The sequence below is a fragment of the Rhinolophus sinicus genome, linkage group LG02 (assembly GCF_036562045.2).
Source record: "Rhinolophus sinicus isolate RSC01 linkage group LG02, ASM3656204v1, whole genome shotgun sequence".
In the NCBI taxonomy this organism is placed as follows: domain Eukaryota; kingdom Metazoa; phylum Chordata; class Mammalia; order Chiroptera; family Rhinolophidae; genus Rhinolophus; species Rhinolophus sinicus.
The window spans coordinates 36838106-36852541 of record NC_133752.1 but is presented as its reverse complement, the minus strand read 5'-3'; the positions used below and the strand labels follow the sequence as shown (position 1 = coordinate 36852541).

At 40.3% G+C, this 14436-nt stretch overlaps 1 protein-coding gene and 1 pseudogene across 1 annotated transcript in view; one reads left to right on the top strand and one right to left on the bottom strand.

Moving 5' to 3' along the window:
* Positions 1-4443, top strand: part of METAP1 (methionyl aminopeptidase 1) — a 62717-nt gene extending 58274 nt beyond the window's left edge. Inside the window, exon 11 of the mRNA XM_019741141.2 lies at positions 2593-4443. Coding sequence (XP_019596700.1) covers positions 2593-2756 — 164 coding nt within the window. The 3' untranslated portion in view covers positions 2757-4443. The remainder of the gene's footprint in view (positions 1-2592) is intronic.
* Positions 4444-10986: 6543 nt separating this feature from the next.
* On the bottom strand, positions 10987-14402 carry LOC109452259 (protein lin-28 homolog A; annotated as a pseudogene).
* Positions 14403-14436: the final 34 nt, after the last annotated feature.

Sequence of the window (14436 nt, the reverse complement as noted above, 5' to 3'; positions counted from 1 at the left end):
GTAGGTGCTGCCCCATTATACCGAAGAGCAGACTGATCCTTGAAGAGGTTAAGTAACTTGCCTATAGTCACTGAGCTAGTTACATGGGACAGTTCGTTGGACTCTAACATCCTGAGCTGTTCTGCCTCTTCAGGGTCTGCACTCATGTTGTCAGGTGACATCATGCAACTGTTGTGGAGAAAGCACAGCACAGTTCTCACTCTTTGTGACAGGCAAGTGGCAATGATGATAGACTCTGTGTCACGATTAGAGCCCTTCACTGAGATGTCAGAGTGACAACTGGAGCCTGCTTCATGAAGCCTTCCCTTCCTTTTCTGTTAGTTCTTTGTTGAGATTAGGGGCTGCAGAGTAAGGCAGTATTAGTAGGTACTGTGTCCTGGGCGCCGTATTAATGGATAACTCTCTGGATCTTTCCAGTCATTTTTATAACCTAATCTTGAGAGTGACAGTTGGTCACTTCTACCAGATTCTGTTCCTTAGAAGTGAGTCCAGTCCACACTCAGGGGGAGGAGGGGAGCATTGAAGGTTGTTTTAGAGGCTGCCGACTACTAATCTGAACTGAGCGGTCTGCTCAGTTGAAGCTCACTCTGCTGGTCTTGGACCCTGGCTGTGAAATCCTAACCTGGCGACTGGACAGTGCGCAGCCTTCTTAACCTGATCTTTTGTAAAATCTTTATCCTGCCCACTCCCTGGGGCTGCTCTAAGAATTAAGTGAGATGGGCTGGCCCGGTGGTTCAGGTGGTTGGAGTACTGTGCTCCTAATGCCAGGGTTGCCGATTTGATTCCCACATGGGTTGGTGAGCTGCACCCTCTATAGCTAAGATTGTGAACAATGGTTCTCCCTGGAGCTGGGCTGCTGTGAGCAGCCAGAGATCGGTGTGAGCTGCTATGGGCTGCTGAGTGCTGCCGTGGGCTACCGTGAGCTGCTGTGAGCCACCAGCAACCGACTGCCTCAGCCAGGGGGAGCACAAGGCTCCTAATACTAGCATGGGCCAGGGAGCTGTGTCCTACACGACTAGACTGAGAAACAACGGCTTGAACTGGAGGAGGAGGAGAGGCACAAGAAAGGGGAGGCCAAAAAAAAAAGAATTAAGTGAGATGATTTATATTAACATACAGTGTCTTGTAAGATATTGTTTTTGTTGTCCTCATAGAATAAAGTTCTTATCATGTGCAACCAATTGCAAGGGCAGTAAACAATATTAGTAGAGAAAGGCAAGACAGTGAGAAGAAAGTGTTTTTTTGTTTACATACCTATTTTCATCAACTGGCACCTGGGTGGTAAGACATAATGTGATATTTACAGTGGTAAGCAAATAATTTTCTATAGATCCTGTTCATATAATCAGCAAATTGTAACACTGATATATTTCAGTGTAATTCAGGTAGGCTAAATCCCAGTTACAAAGTCTCACATCCAAAGAGGAATTTGAATTTCCTCAGAATAGCAGCCAAATATATTTGTCTTGATATTAATAACCTGTTTTAGTAGATCACAATAAAATCAAAGTATTATGTCTGAAATCCATTTGTGAAAAGGTCATTCACTGCATTGAAAAATAACCATTTACTCATCTTTAGGTGTTTGACAAAGCATGAGTTAACTTTCTTTAAGCTACTTCATATTTTCTTTTTAAACTGGGATTTAATTTTGCAAAAGTAGGTTACTTTAGTGCAGAGTTTATGTTCTGGAATTTGTCTGAGACAGTGAGATCCAATCTTCGATAAAGATTACTAAAATGAAGAATGTATTGAGTTTTTGACATGTAATTTGGAGACGAAGTCTGTAAACACGTACTTTTATAGTAGTAGTATCCAGAATTGCATAAGGTTCTTATTTCCCCTTTGCCTCCCCTACCCTCCTTCTCTCTTTCTCTAGTGTGGCATTGTTTTTTCATTGTTCCCCAGCTTGTTTCACTGTCCCTTCATTTCCTTTCTCTAGTTTCAATCCCTCTCTGTCCCATTCTGTCTCATGATTTCTTTATTCTCTAGCCAATCCCTGTTTCTTTCTCTTTGTCCTGTTTTGGTGACAGGCATGTGGTGTACAAAAATTTCACAGTATAATCTGTTCTCACCATCTGTGTGCCTGCCATTTTACAGTTATATCAGGAATTAAATGCTGTAATAAAAGCCTAAAAAGTTATATTATTTCCTTAGCAATATAAATTGGTTATCGTTTTATCTGGTCAGATGCCAGAGTTATACCAGGAAAGAACTACATTCATTCATTCAGTTTTTTTTTACTTGTAGTTTTGTGATGAGTAGCTTCAATATATTTTCTAAAATGAAATCCAGTGCCCTTATTTTGGAGATAGCATCTTTATTTGATATTTGGGAAGTACAAAAAATGTGAAGTTATAACACACCTGACGTAAATTTAAATATCATATCATTACTTCATTGAACTAAAGACCAAAATGAAGTTGGAAAGGCTTTAGTGGAAACAGTTGAAGTATAAATAAGAATCTTAATAGGGAATTTTCTAATTGGTTTTCTGTGATATCTAAGGATATAGGAGTACAAGCAAATACACTTACCTAGCACTGATTTAGAAAACTGAGTGATGGATTTAAGAAATTGTTTTTGTTGAAGGCGGATGGCAGGATGAAACCTGGCCAGATGGTTGGACTGCGGTGACGAGAGACGGGAAGCGGTCAGCTCAGTTCGAGCACACGCTGCTGGTCACGGACACTGGTTGTGAAATCCTAACCCGGCGACTGGACAGCGCGCGGCCTCACTTCATGTCCCAATTTTAATTTCTCTGGAGATGGCACATCTCAGTAATACCTTCTGGCTGTACTTACACATTTTATTGAGAGTACAGAATGGAAGAGGAAGTTTTTTATTACTTGTTTTGTTTTTGACTAGAGATAAGGAAGGACGACAGCATTTGACATGTGTCCTCAAGAACTTGTCTTGGGTTTGAAAAAGCCAAGAAGATTAAAGGAAACATTTCTGAACTCCTTTCAGTGCTCCCCTGTCCCCCGCAAAAATGTCTGCACCCATTTTCTCATTTGCCCTTTGAGCACTTTTACTTAAACCTGCTTCTAGTTGCTTTTATCACTGCCACACCTGGGCCATCAAGAGCCAGCTGCTTTCCAGATGAATGTTGAAGGTGAGAATCCTTGAAACTTTAACAACATATGTTGCTTCAGACTTTTTATTATGTATGTATGGAAATATATATGTATACATTTTAAATTCCATATATATAATTACTGAACACTATGTGACCTGGGGTTTGTGTTGATTCTGCTCAGACAGGATTATATGCTGTCATAAATGGACCCATAGTTTGCAGTGATTTAATTCCCAGTTGGGAATTGGCCTCCCTTCTCCCCCATGCTATTATTTACGCTTGTAGTTGTGTGTAAGGAAGCACTCAGTCAGTGAGACTTTTCAGTGTAGATAGACTCTGTGTCAGTGAATGGATGTGGCAAAATTCACTTTGGAAAAACGTCATTAGGTTGTTTTAAATCTAGTTAATGGCAAAAATAGCCATGCTCCAAGTAGTAGCTGGCTGTTACAAAGCATGAGAATTTTGTAATACATTGTCATTTCAGACCTCTATTTGGTCGAAATGGGAGAGAAAGATCCCTTCCACTCTATTTCAAGGGCATACCTTGGAGATACTCAGAGAGGGGTGTAGTCAAAAATTCCAGTACTGTGTTTAGTTCTGCAGAGTCTACCAGCAGCATTTGTTGCACTGTAGAAGCTGATGAGGAAAATGGTTTTGAAATCTCTCCAGCAGTGAGCAGAGTACATTATTAGGTGGGCTGTTAGATCCCAACATTTAGTAAACCTTGTTGTGATAAGAAAGGAACTTCTTTGAAGACTAGACTGTTCCCTTGCAGTAGGGATGCAGCTCTCCTTGGTGTGCTGAAAACACACTTCACCTTTACATCGAACCTCATTAAAAATGACCTCAGCTGCCCAATATCTGTGTTCCTTTAGTTCAGTCCACATGGGAGTGGATCCAGTGAAGACAGATCAAGGTCATTGTCATTAGCGTATACTTGATTACTGGGTATCTGGTGAGTTTCTTGTAAGATAATTTGATACCACTGACATGCTATACGAGAACATCTTTCCCAGAGTGCCTCAGACCTTTATTGCTTTAAAAGAATTATGATAATGTTTTCATTACTTTTATTATTTTAATGATTTAGTAAAGTGACCGAATCTGGTACAGACTTTTGGGGGTATGTGTGTGAAGTTTTTTATCAAATTGTAATATTTGTGAATGGAATGCCTTGCAATATGAATGTTAATATAATGTCTAAAGGGAGATTAAAAAATCTGAGTGATTATCCCGCCATGTAGTCATTAGCTTCACTGCATTTGTTTGTGATTTCAGAGGAAAGTGGTGGAAACGGGGCAGTGGATTTCACAATCTAAAATAAACTGACAACCATTTGAATAAAAATACTTTTTCAAGTTTAATGGCTGTATAAAAAATTCCAGTACTGTGTTTAGTTCTGCAGAGTCTACCAGCAGCATTTGAGATGCAACCATATTTTTGAGCGCTATGAAGCCAGAGAATGCTGAATATTTAGTGGAGCATTTTATGTACTGACCATGGAATCAACAATGTGGGCTGATTCAATGTCTATCATTAGAAAATAAGCTCAAGGAAAAAAATCCAGGTGGGAAAGATTTTTTGTTTAAAGATAAAACACTACACTGGCGATGATGTTTTTCTCGGTTTAGGAGATTTTAAAACAATCAGGGCTCTAGTCTAATTGTATATATCTAATTATAAATGTGTATTAGATTTAGATGAGAAAATATCCAGTTTCATCATTTTGCTAACTTTTCAAAATAAGTCAGTGTAGTAACTATTCTTTGTATTCACTTTTAAAGTAATCTTCCTCTGCCAGCCCCACCCCCCCCACAATGGAATTATATTTAGAGGAAGGGAAACATGTTAGCCTTTTATCATCATATTATGTCTTTTGCTGATAAAATAGATTAAGGTACGTTAGAACTCATTTACCAACACCTTCATACCGCTTGCCATCCACATGTCGAAGTTAATAGGAAGTGGAGGTTTAGGAGTTTGTCATCTCATCTTGATTCTTCAGTTCTACAACCACTTCTGGTTTTTCACTGGGTTTGGTTAAAATTGAGGTCAGGATGCCCCACTTTGCTAAAGCCCCCAAATGCACTGTCACGGTATCCGTAAGCTGTTTCTTTTTTTTAAATTCCAATTTTTTTATTTTGAAAATTTCCAAGTTTACAGAAAAAGTGAAAGTACAGTACAATGAAATCATATATCCTTTTCCTGTATTCAACAATTGTTACTTTGCCATATTTCTCCAAGTACTTTTCCTTTGAAAGAATTGTGTCACCCATGACTTCACCCATTACTATTACCGCATGTCTCTCTTAAAACATAAGGACATTTCCTACGTGATCACAATATAATTATCACACCAAAGGAATTTATTGACACTGATACAGAATTGTCTAATGTGTAGTACATATTCAAACTTGAGTCTCAATTTCCCCCCAAATATCCTTTAAAGCTAATCTTATTCTTTTTTTAAAACCCAGGATCCAAACCCATAACACTTGGTTGTCATGTCTGTAGTCGTCTTTACTCTGGAACAAATCTCCCACCGTTTTGGAAAAAAATGAAATTGACCTTGAAAAGCAGGCGAGTTCGCGCGTGTGAAGGCTGGCTGTATTTCTCTGTTTCTCATGAGTTGGTTCAGGATAAACATTTTGGCAGAAGACTCCTTATGTAGGCTGTGGTATCTCGTTCATTGCATTACATCGGGAAGCACATAAAATTATTGTCGCAGTATTGTCAATACAAGTGTGATCATTTGGTTTCTGGCAGATCTTTTCATTTTAAGAATATCTTTTTCATAAGCAAGTAATCTGGGAGGAGATACTTGGAGACCATTACCATTTGGATATCCTGTTCACTTGATGGCTTTAGCATTCATTGATAATCCTCGTCAGAATCCATTGTATTACACTGGTGGCTGCAAATTGAGACTTTCGAAATCTAGTATTCCATCTACATTATTAGCTGGCACTCTTGCAAAGAAACACTTTTTTTTCCTCCCTCTACCCGCTTTTTATGAATATCAATGTGAGCTCATAGATTCTTTTTAAACGTTCCATTTAAGTTACTGTAATGGTCCCACATTTGGTCAGCAAGACCTGTAAGCTTCTTTGTGGGTCATCTTGACCTGTGCCTGTCAATGTGAGCACTTTCTTGCTTTTTGCTGTATGAGGTGTTCTAGGGTATCATACACTTTGCCTGTTGCAGACTGGGAATTGGCTGTTTCTCTAGGGGAGGAGCCTACTTTCTTTTCTTGGGAATGGTACTTTGAAATCAAGATATGGGTGCGACTAGGGTGTCTTTATTTCTAGGCTCTTTCAGGGAACAGAGCCAGGAAATGCATTTTCTACATATCATGAGTTCCTTCTGATACTTTCCTTTCAAATCTAACATTCATCTTTCTCACCCTCCGCTGTTCCCTATTTGTATCTTCCTTTTCCCATGGGGAGAACTTTGGTTTTGAACAAATCAATATTTACCTACTTGTTTGATTCTACATTTATCAATCAATTTAGTAAGTGCAAAATTTACGATTTTTATTTTTGAAACATCTCACTAAGAGGGTACAGAGTATTGGCTTAAAAATCATTTGAAGTAATTAAATTTGATCCTACTGTATTCTAAATTTCATAAACCATGAGCTACTTTTTAACAATGAATGCAGTGAATCTTGAGGGGCAGAACATATAGTAGGAGGGGGTTGGGTATTTTAGTGATCTGGGAGTTCGAAATGTTGGAACTATCTGAGATAATGGGATAAGATTCGATTTACACTTGATGGTGTTTGACCTCTAAGCTCTAGCTACAGTGATATATGACTCATTTTCCAGTATAGTAGGAAAAACACCTGGACATTCACGTTTTAGGAACAAATTGTTTCATAATCAGTGTAGGCTGCAGTCTGCTAGTATTCTAAAAGTTACTCATGTGTTTTGTTTCATTTTAAAAATGAGCATCTAAGGTCGGCCTAGCAGCACACACTCTATGCGTGGAAATTCTCTGGCCCCACTGTTTGAACTCCAAGGGGCAAGCAGCTTCAGGCGGCAGCCTCCTTTACTTCTTCGTTTTGGTGCTAAGTATGGAAATGAAAAACAGTGATTTGCATTTGGTTATTTTGCTAAAGAGAGCAGAAATAAGATGGCATTGGATACCTGTTATCTGCTGCTTCTGCTTTTGGGCACTGGGTGAGCAACAGTAGAACTGTCTCTATGGCAGTTCCGTGGTTATATTAAAAAGGTGTCAACACTGGTACACGTTAGTAAATGTGCCCAAAAGTCACTATGTGGAACACTCAAGAAGAGCTTCCTGGAAAGATTTTCACTTAACCACTGTGACACTTGTTATATAGTTCAACGTGTTTTAATAATTTTTCCAGCTTTTTACTATGATAAAGCTTTTAGAGTAATTGCTCCCATCTCCTGGGTGATTAGCCCTTTATTGTCACTCCAGCCTCCTCATCCCACTCCCAACAACAAACACATGCCAATACGGAACTTACTTTCCAAAACGTGTGGGCACATTTGTACCACGGTGTCATGAGAAGCGCGCAGGACCAACAGTCAGCTCTTATTTCTCCAATTTGTTCACTGGGTGCATGGCCAGGAGGATGAGTCACCAAACTTCTCTGTAGAGCTCTCCTGTCTGTGGGATGATACCAGGACTTCGCAACTGTTTTATTCTATCCCAGGGGTGCCAAAAAAATGTGTACACGCGACATGTATTCATCTTTTGTTACTGGTATATATTGAGTATTACAATTTTAATACAGTTTTTTCCTTTCTTAAGATGTGTGTACATTTTTTTGGCACTCTCTGTATACAGTGTGACTGCAAAGCCAGTTTGCTTTATTTCAGTAGTTGAGTGAGAGGTCAACAAAATTCAGGCTAGAACTTGTAAAACTTTATTAGTAATACGAGCCCTGGGTAATTATGAGGTTAAAAATAGCCAAGGATAAGAACTTTCAGTATTAAAATGTAGACTCGAGAAAGAGATCAGCATTTTTTTAAGCAAATTTCTACTGTTTTAACATAGCTTGATGTTTCTGGTATTTCATGTCTAAACTAGAGGTAGTTCTGTGGTGGGTTAGCACTCCTTTCTTGATAGGAACGTGCATGTTTACGTCATTTCAAGGAATTATGTTGTGGTATCCAGTTTGATAAAAATCAATCTGCTTAAAAGCCCATCCCATTTGCTTTGTTCCTATAAGAAAAGTTCCACCAAAAGAGATTGGCATAATGGAGGATTTTGTATGTCTCTGTTCACTTCATAGTTGTTCCTCTAAAGACACGAGTTCCTTAATATAGTTCTATGCATGTATTATCTATATAACTTTTTTCCCCCAGTACAAGTTAAGTCTTTTATTTTCCCAGGGAAAAGATGGGAAGGGAGAGGGTCAGCATGTGTGTTACACAATGTTAGCAAGTGGAAGTACCCGGCACAGCAAAATCAACCATCAGAAGTGGGGCTCAGTTCCCGCAGTTCTGGAATGAGGGGAAGGGATCAGGGAAAGAACAGACAGGTACATACTTTCCTATCCTTCCTCCCCGCTCTCCCCCCACCCCCCCAAATTCAAGCTTTCACACAAAGCTTTGGTTTCTAGCAGCAAACATGGAGTTCCATTTGTTCGTCCAATCTTGTGGCTACTTTGACATAAATTTCTTGCACCTGCGTAAAACTTCCTGAGTGATTTGGATATACATTCATCTTCCCTTAGTTGGTCTCCTGACCTACTTTCAAAATGGAAGCCCCTCTCGTTGCTTCTCTTTACCCTAGGATTAGAGATTAAAGTAGTCTTGATCTACCCAAATGCAGCAATCTAAGTGTTCGGTATGAGTAACATACCAAGGAATGGTCTTGACTTGGGAGAATGGGAACAAGGGATGGAGTATTAGCTTCTTCAGGGTTTCTGCACAAATCATTTGAGTTGGGGAAGCACCCCACAAATTAATGTATATGTGTGGGCTTTGGTGGGGGCGGTGGATAGGAGGTAGGGTATAGTAGTCAAGTTGTTAGGACAGAAGATCTGGTCCAAAATAGAGGAAAGGGAAACAAAAGGAAGGTTGGTTCAAGACCCCCACTTCAAGAAGAGGGATCCTCAAGTTTACGTTTCAGATCATTTTTGACTGGTACACAACCTTTTGTCAAAGATGCTTTGGCTATTTTCCTCAATACAAAAAAGTTTGTAAACAATAAAACCACAAAAGAATAGGGAGAAAGACTAACACATTATATTTACATAAACTAGGCCACCTAGCAATCACCACATGAGCTACTCGAGAAGTCCTACAAAGCCCAGACAAATACAGTAACTAGAGGGGGGCAGTAATTGGGGGAAGACAAGAACCCAAGATCAGACACACCTCACCCAACGCGTTCTATTGCATTTTCCCATTTCAACACAGAGGTAGGTTTTCGGTGATCCTCACAGCATGTAAATGGAACCCCCTTTTCTCCTTTAGCTACCATGACACTAACCACTCCTGCAGCCTGGCAGGACACTGGCCCTGGGCACCACCAAGAAGCCATCGCTATGGTCTCTAGAAGCCAAGGAGGAAAAGCCCAGACTTTTTTAAGGTTAAGGAATTTAGTCCTTGCTTCATATATCCATCCCTGGGCAGCTCAAGATGGGTACAAAGCTATGGTTCTTAAAACCTATCTTACCAACTCATGTTTTTTACAAACATGCACATACACCCTGTGCATGGTAGGCCTAACCCAGTCCTGTGAGGGATGGAGCTGGTATGTAAAGTGAGTCCCAAACCCCAGGATTAGAGGTCTGGGGCAGGAATCCTTTATTACACATATAGACCCCTCACCTAATCATGGCTTCCCCTCTGCACCTTTCACCTGGCCCAGCCTCTCCTAACCTCTCACTGCCTATTCCTGTTCAGACCAATTTCCAATCTTCCAGTAGGAGATCCAGTCATGGGGCCACCCAATTAAAACCTGGTCTTCCACGTTGAGGGGGCGTTTCAAGAGGACACTATGGCAGAAAAGCCAGCTCTCATTGGCAAAAATGAAGTAGTTCAATAGGATATACACTCCAAATAGTTCTCCCTGGTGATAAAACAACAAAAAGTATTCCTGCTGTGCAGACCCGGAGCTGCTGCCCACTTATCCCTGAGATTGTTCGTGTATGAGAACAGTGCAGGAATGAGGGCTTTAGATTAAAATACACAAAAAATACTAAACCAGAATATTTATATTACGAAAAAAGTTGACATGCACCAGATAATGTCATTTGCACACAGTGCATTTAGCATCCTGGAGAAAGTGGGACCTGAGGTGCAGTTGTCTAAGGGACGAAATAAAGTTGTATGGGCCCCGAATAGGGTGGGATGAGCTTAGGAGCAGCAGGTCTGCAAGCCGTTTCCCCAACCACCCCATTTGCCTGTCATCACAACCCTTCCTTGGGACAGTTCTCAGCACCCTATTCCAAGAGGGTTATGAGACAGGATGTGGAAATCCTGCCTTACCCCTGAGATGTGACCTCCCACAGAATGTAGTCATTTGTGGGTCGGGTGCATCAATCTGATCTCAGCTTAATCTTTTCACTGTGGCATGGGAAATATGACATAACCTTCTTTAAAAGGAAAACAACTTCTCTATCCCGCTCATTTTCAAAAGCTGGAGATTCTGGGGGTGGGGTGGAGACTCAGCATTCAGGGAAGGCTTTCCCCCAAAGTCCTCACATACATTTGGATAGAGCACGATTGGAGTTTTTGTACCTTACCCCTTCCCCTCCTGTGAAGAGGGAAGAGGGGGTGATGCTGTGGACCCCGGCCTGAGATACACGCAGTGCCAACTGCCCTGTTCCCACCCTATCCCCACGTTCTCCATTCTGCCCATTGATGCCTGCTCCTTGAAATTGACTGATCTTAAAAGGATAGCGCCCCTGCCACCCACTGTGGCTAATTCTGGGCCTCTGGGAGCAGGGTGGGGCTATGGATCTCTTCTTCCTCCGGAAAGTAGGCTGGCTTTCCCTGTGAGCGGGAGGCCACTATATGGCTGGTGTTCTGGCAGAAGTGGCACGTCTTGGGCAGGGGTGGCAGCTTGTATTCCTCGGCATGATGGTCTAGACCTCCACAGTTGTAGCACCTTGTTTCCCTTTCACGTTCTTTCCTTTTGGCTGCTTTGCACTCCCAATACAGAACAGCCCATCTGGGCGGGTGACTGCAATACATTTGAGGCCCTTGGCGGACTTGTTACCCTCCTCCAGGCTCCAGAAGCCGTCCATGCGCAGCTTACTCTGGTGCACAAAACCATCCACTGGGGGGCGAGCGCGATCCCAGCGCGGGCGGTTCTGGACGGGAAGCCGAAACCCGCGAGCACGTGGAAGCACTTGCAGATGCCGGCGCCGCGCAGCAGCTGCGGCTCCCCTGCCGCCCGGAACGCGTCTTCCCGCGCCGCCTCCGGCGCCTTGCGCAGCCACTCGCAAGGGCTGGTTGGACGCAGAGCCCCTGGTGGTGGCTAAGCCCGCGCGCGGCCCAGGCCCAGGTCCTGCGGCTGCTGGCTCCCAGAGAAGTCCCGAGGCAAAGGAGTAGCTTGGAGAAGAGGCTGCTACATCTTCCCCACCCTAAATAAATATACTTAAAATGTTTTCCAAATGTGTTTGTGGTATACTTTTTCTAAAGGGTATTTGCTAACAAAGAATTTGACCTTGCATATTTATTGAAACAATATTGTTAGAATCCAAAGTTGGTCTTTTTCCTGGGTCAGCAAAGCTTCTCTAAGCCCAAAGAACTGTCAGTTTCTTTTGGACTCTGGAAGCCTACTTGGAAGATTGGTAGCCAAGCAGAAAGTGTTCTGGAGCATTCTGTGCATGTAAATTATGTTCCTCCTTCCTCAAATCAACAAGACATTTTGAGAATTACAAGCTACATATAATTTTGCATTCAAATGGGATAAATGGAAATAGCATTATGTGTATATTTTTGGAGCCGTTTTTGTTTGGTGTAAGTTGTAAACACTTTAACTGGCTCCATGTGACAGTTTTGAACATAATGCCGTTTTTCCCCCCCTTATTTCCATCCCCCTAAAACCCTGTGATTTTACACATTCTACTTTATATGTTGTTAGCTCCCCGTGTTAATGTAATAAAGAACTTGTTCCAAGTCAGACATGTCTGTATATGGACTACCTTTCTTTCTCCAGAGAACATCAGTAGGTAAGTATGAAAATGGAAATACAAGTAAGATTTGAAAAATGTTAGGTATGTGAAAATTTTTCAATAAAAAAAAGCTGCTTAAGGTTAGTTCTTAATATAAAATTTTAGATCCTTAAAAAATACATTTTACTATTGTTTATGAAATATTCAGTGGAAGTTAATAGTCATATGTATTAAAATTATACCTTTTGTGCAAGATAGCAGTTTAAAGATATTTTCAAAAAATTGCCAGCAATGCTTCTAAGGTGATAGAATCCTAATTGTGGACAGCCAGGATGGATTTGCTGACACCGCTTAGTGAATTGTTTTCAGCCCTGTGTTGTGCCTGTCCTTTCCTCCAAAAACTATTTGGTTCAGCTATATACATAACATCCTGATGCCATTGAAGAGAATGTATTAAAAGAAACTTAACAAGGAAGACTTTGTACATATAGTCCCATGATGCAAGAATCCTTCTAGTAAGGATCTTGTAAAATTGATTCTCTATGCTCGTTCTTTCAGACAATGTGCTTTCTGCCAGGAAATGCTCATATTTGTTAAACTGAATTAGCTGGCTCAAGAGTATGTACATACTGGGACAGAAATGAGAACTAAACTCCCTAATTGGTCAGCTACAAGAATTGGAGTTACATTATTTTAATGTCTTTCAAACTGCTTTACTTTATCTTATTGGTGAACATGAAAATATTTGCCATTCTCATTCATGTAGAACTTATGGATGAGAAGAAAAAGGAAATGGAAACAACTTTAAAAATAATTATTAGCTCTCCTCCATTATTACCCGGCATGCCCATTTTGTTCTTGCAATTGCCCAAGGCAATAACATTATTTTGTTCCTGGAAGGCTCAGCTAAACCAAATCAGATTACAAGCACATTTCCTACAGCTGGAGTAGAAGCTAGTTTTAATTTTCCCTTTCTTCCAGTTCACCCAGGACTTAACAGTGGTCACCTGGTTTGGGGGGAGGAAAGTGTAGCTTTTCTTATATAATTTCCTCTACTATTATATTTGAATTTCCTAACTCTTGGATATATTGCTTTCATGTGTTTATTTTTATGTCATTGGATTACCTGGATGGTAAGACTACGGATCGTGTTTGTTTGCTTTTATCCTGAGCAGTCTTTATACTGCTCAGGATAAAAACAACAACAAAAACTTAACACCACCAGGAAAAGACAGATAAACTATGTTAAAATAAAAATAAATATATATAAAATAAATATATATTAAAATAAAATTAAAAACTGAGAAAAAATTAGCATCTAGAATAAAGATCTCCTAAAAATTACTCAGAAAAAGAAATAATCCAATAGAAAAAGGGTCAAAGGATGTGAAGAGATACTTCACAGACAAGGGAAGACAAATGGCCAACAGAATGAGACTTTGGTAACAGAGAAATGTAAACTAAAGTCACAATGAAATACCATTTCACACTCATCTGATTTGCAAAAATTTCGAACGACTTTGAAGAGCAATTTGGCAATTTCTAGTCAAGTTAAAATGTGCTTATCCTAAGCAACTAATACATTGAGCACAATGTGCAAGAATGTTCCACCACTGTTGTTAACACAGAAACAGCTTTGGAAATAACTTTATGCCATCATCACCTGGAAAAAATAGATTATGATAGCTCATATAATTGAATATTACAGCACGGTATTAAAATTAATGAATGACAGCTTCACATACAACATGGATTAAGCACACAACACAGTTAAGCATACAGTAAGTGGAAAATGAAAGTTGCAGAATGAGACAGTATCTGGGTTAAAACAAGCACAATACTGAAGACTAGAGGGTTTATGGATATGTCCAGGTATATCTTGCAGATATTGCAGGTTCAGTCCCAGACTACTGCAGTAAAGCAAATATTGCAATAGAGTCACACGAATTTTGGGGTTTCCCTGTGCATATAATAGTTGCTTATACTGTAATCTATTAAGTGTGCAATAGCATTATATCTGAAAAAAACAATGAGCATACCTTAACTAAAAATACTTTATTGCTAAAATATGCTAACCATTATTCAGCAAGTTGTAATCATTTTGTTGGTGGAGGGTCTTGCCTCGATGTTGATGGCTGTTGACTGATCAGGGTGGTTGGTGGCTGCTGAAGGTTGGGGCAGCTGTGGCAATTCCTTAAAATAAGACAGCAATGACATTTGCCACATCAATTGACTCTTCCTTTCACAAACA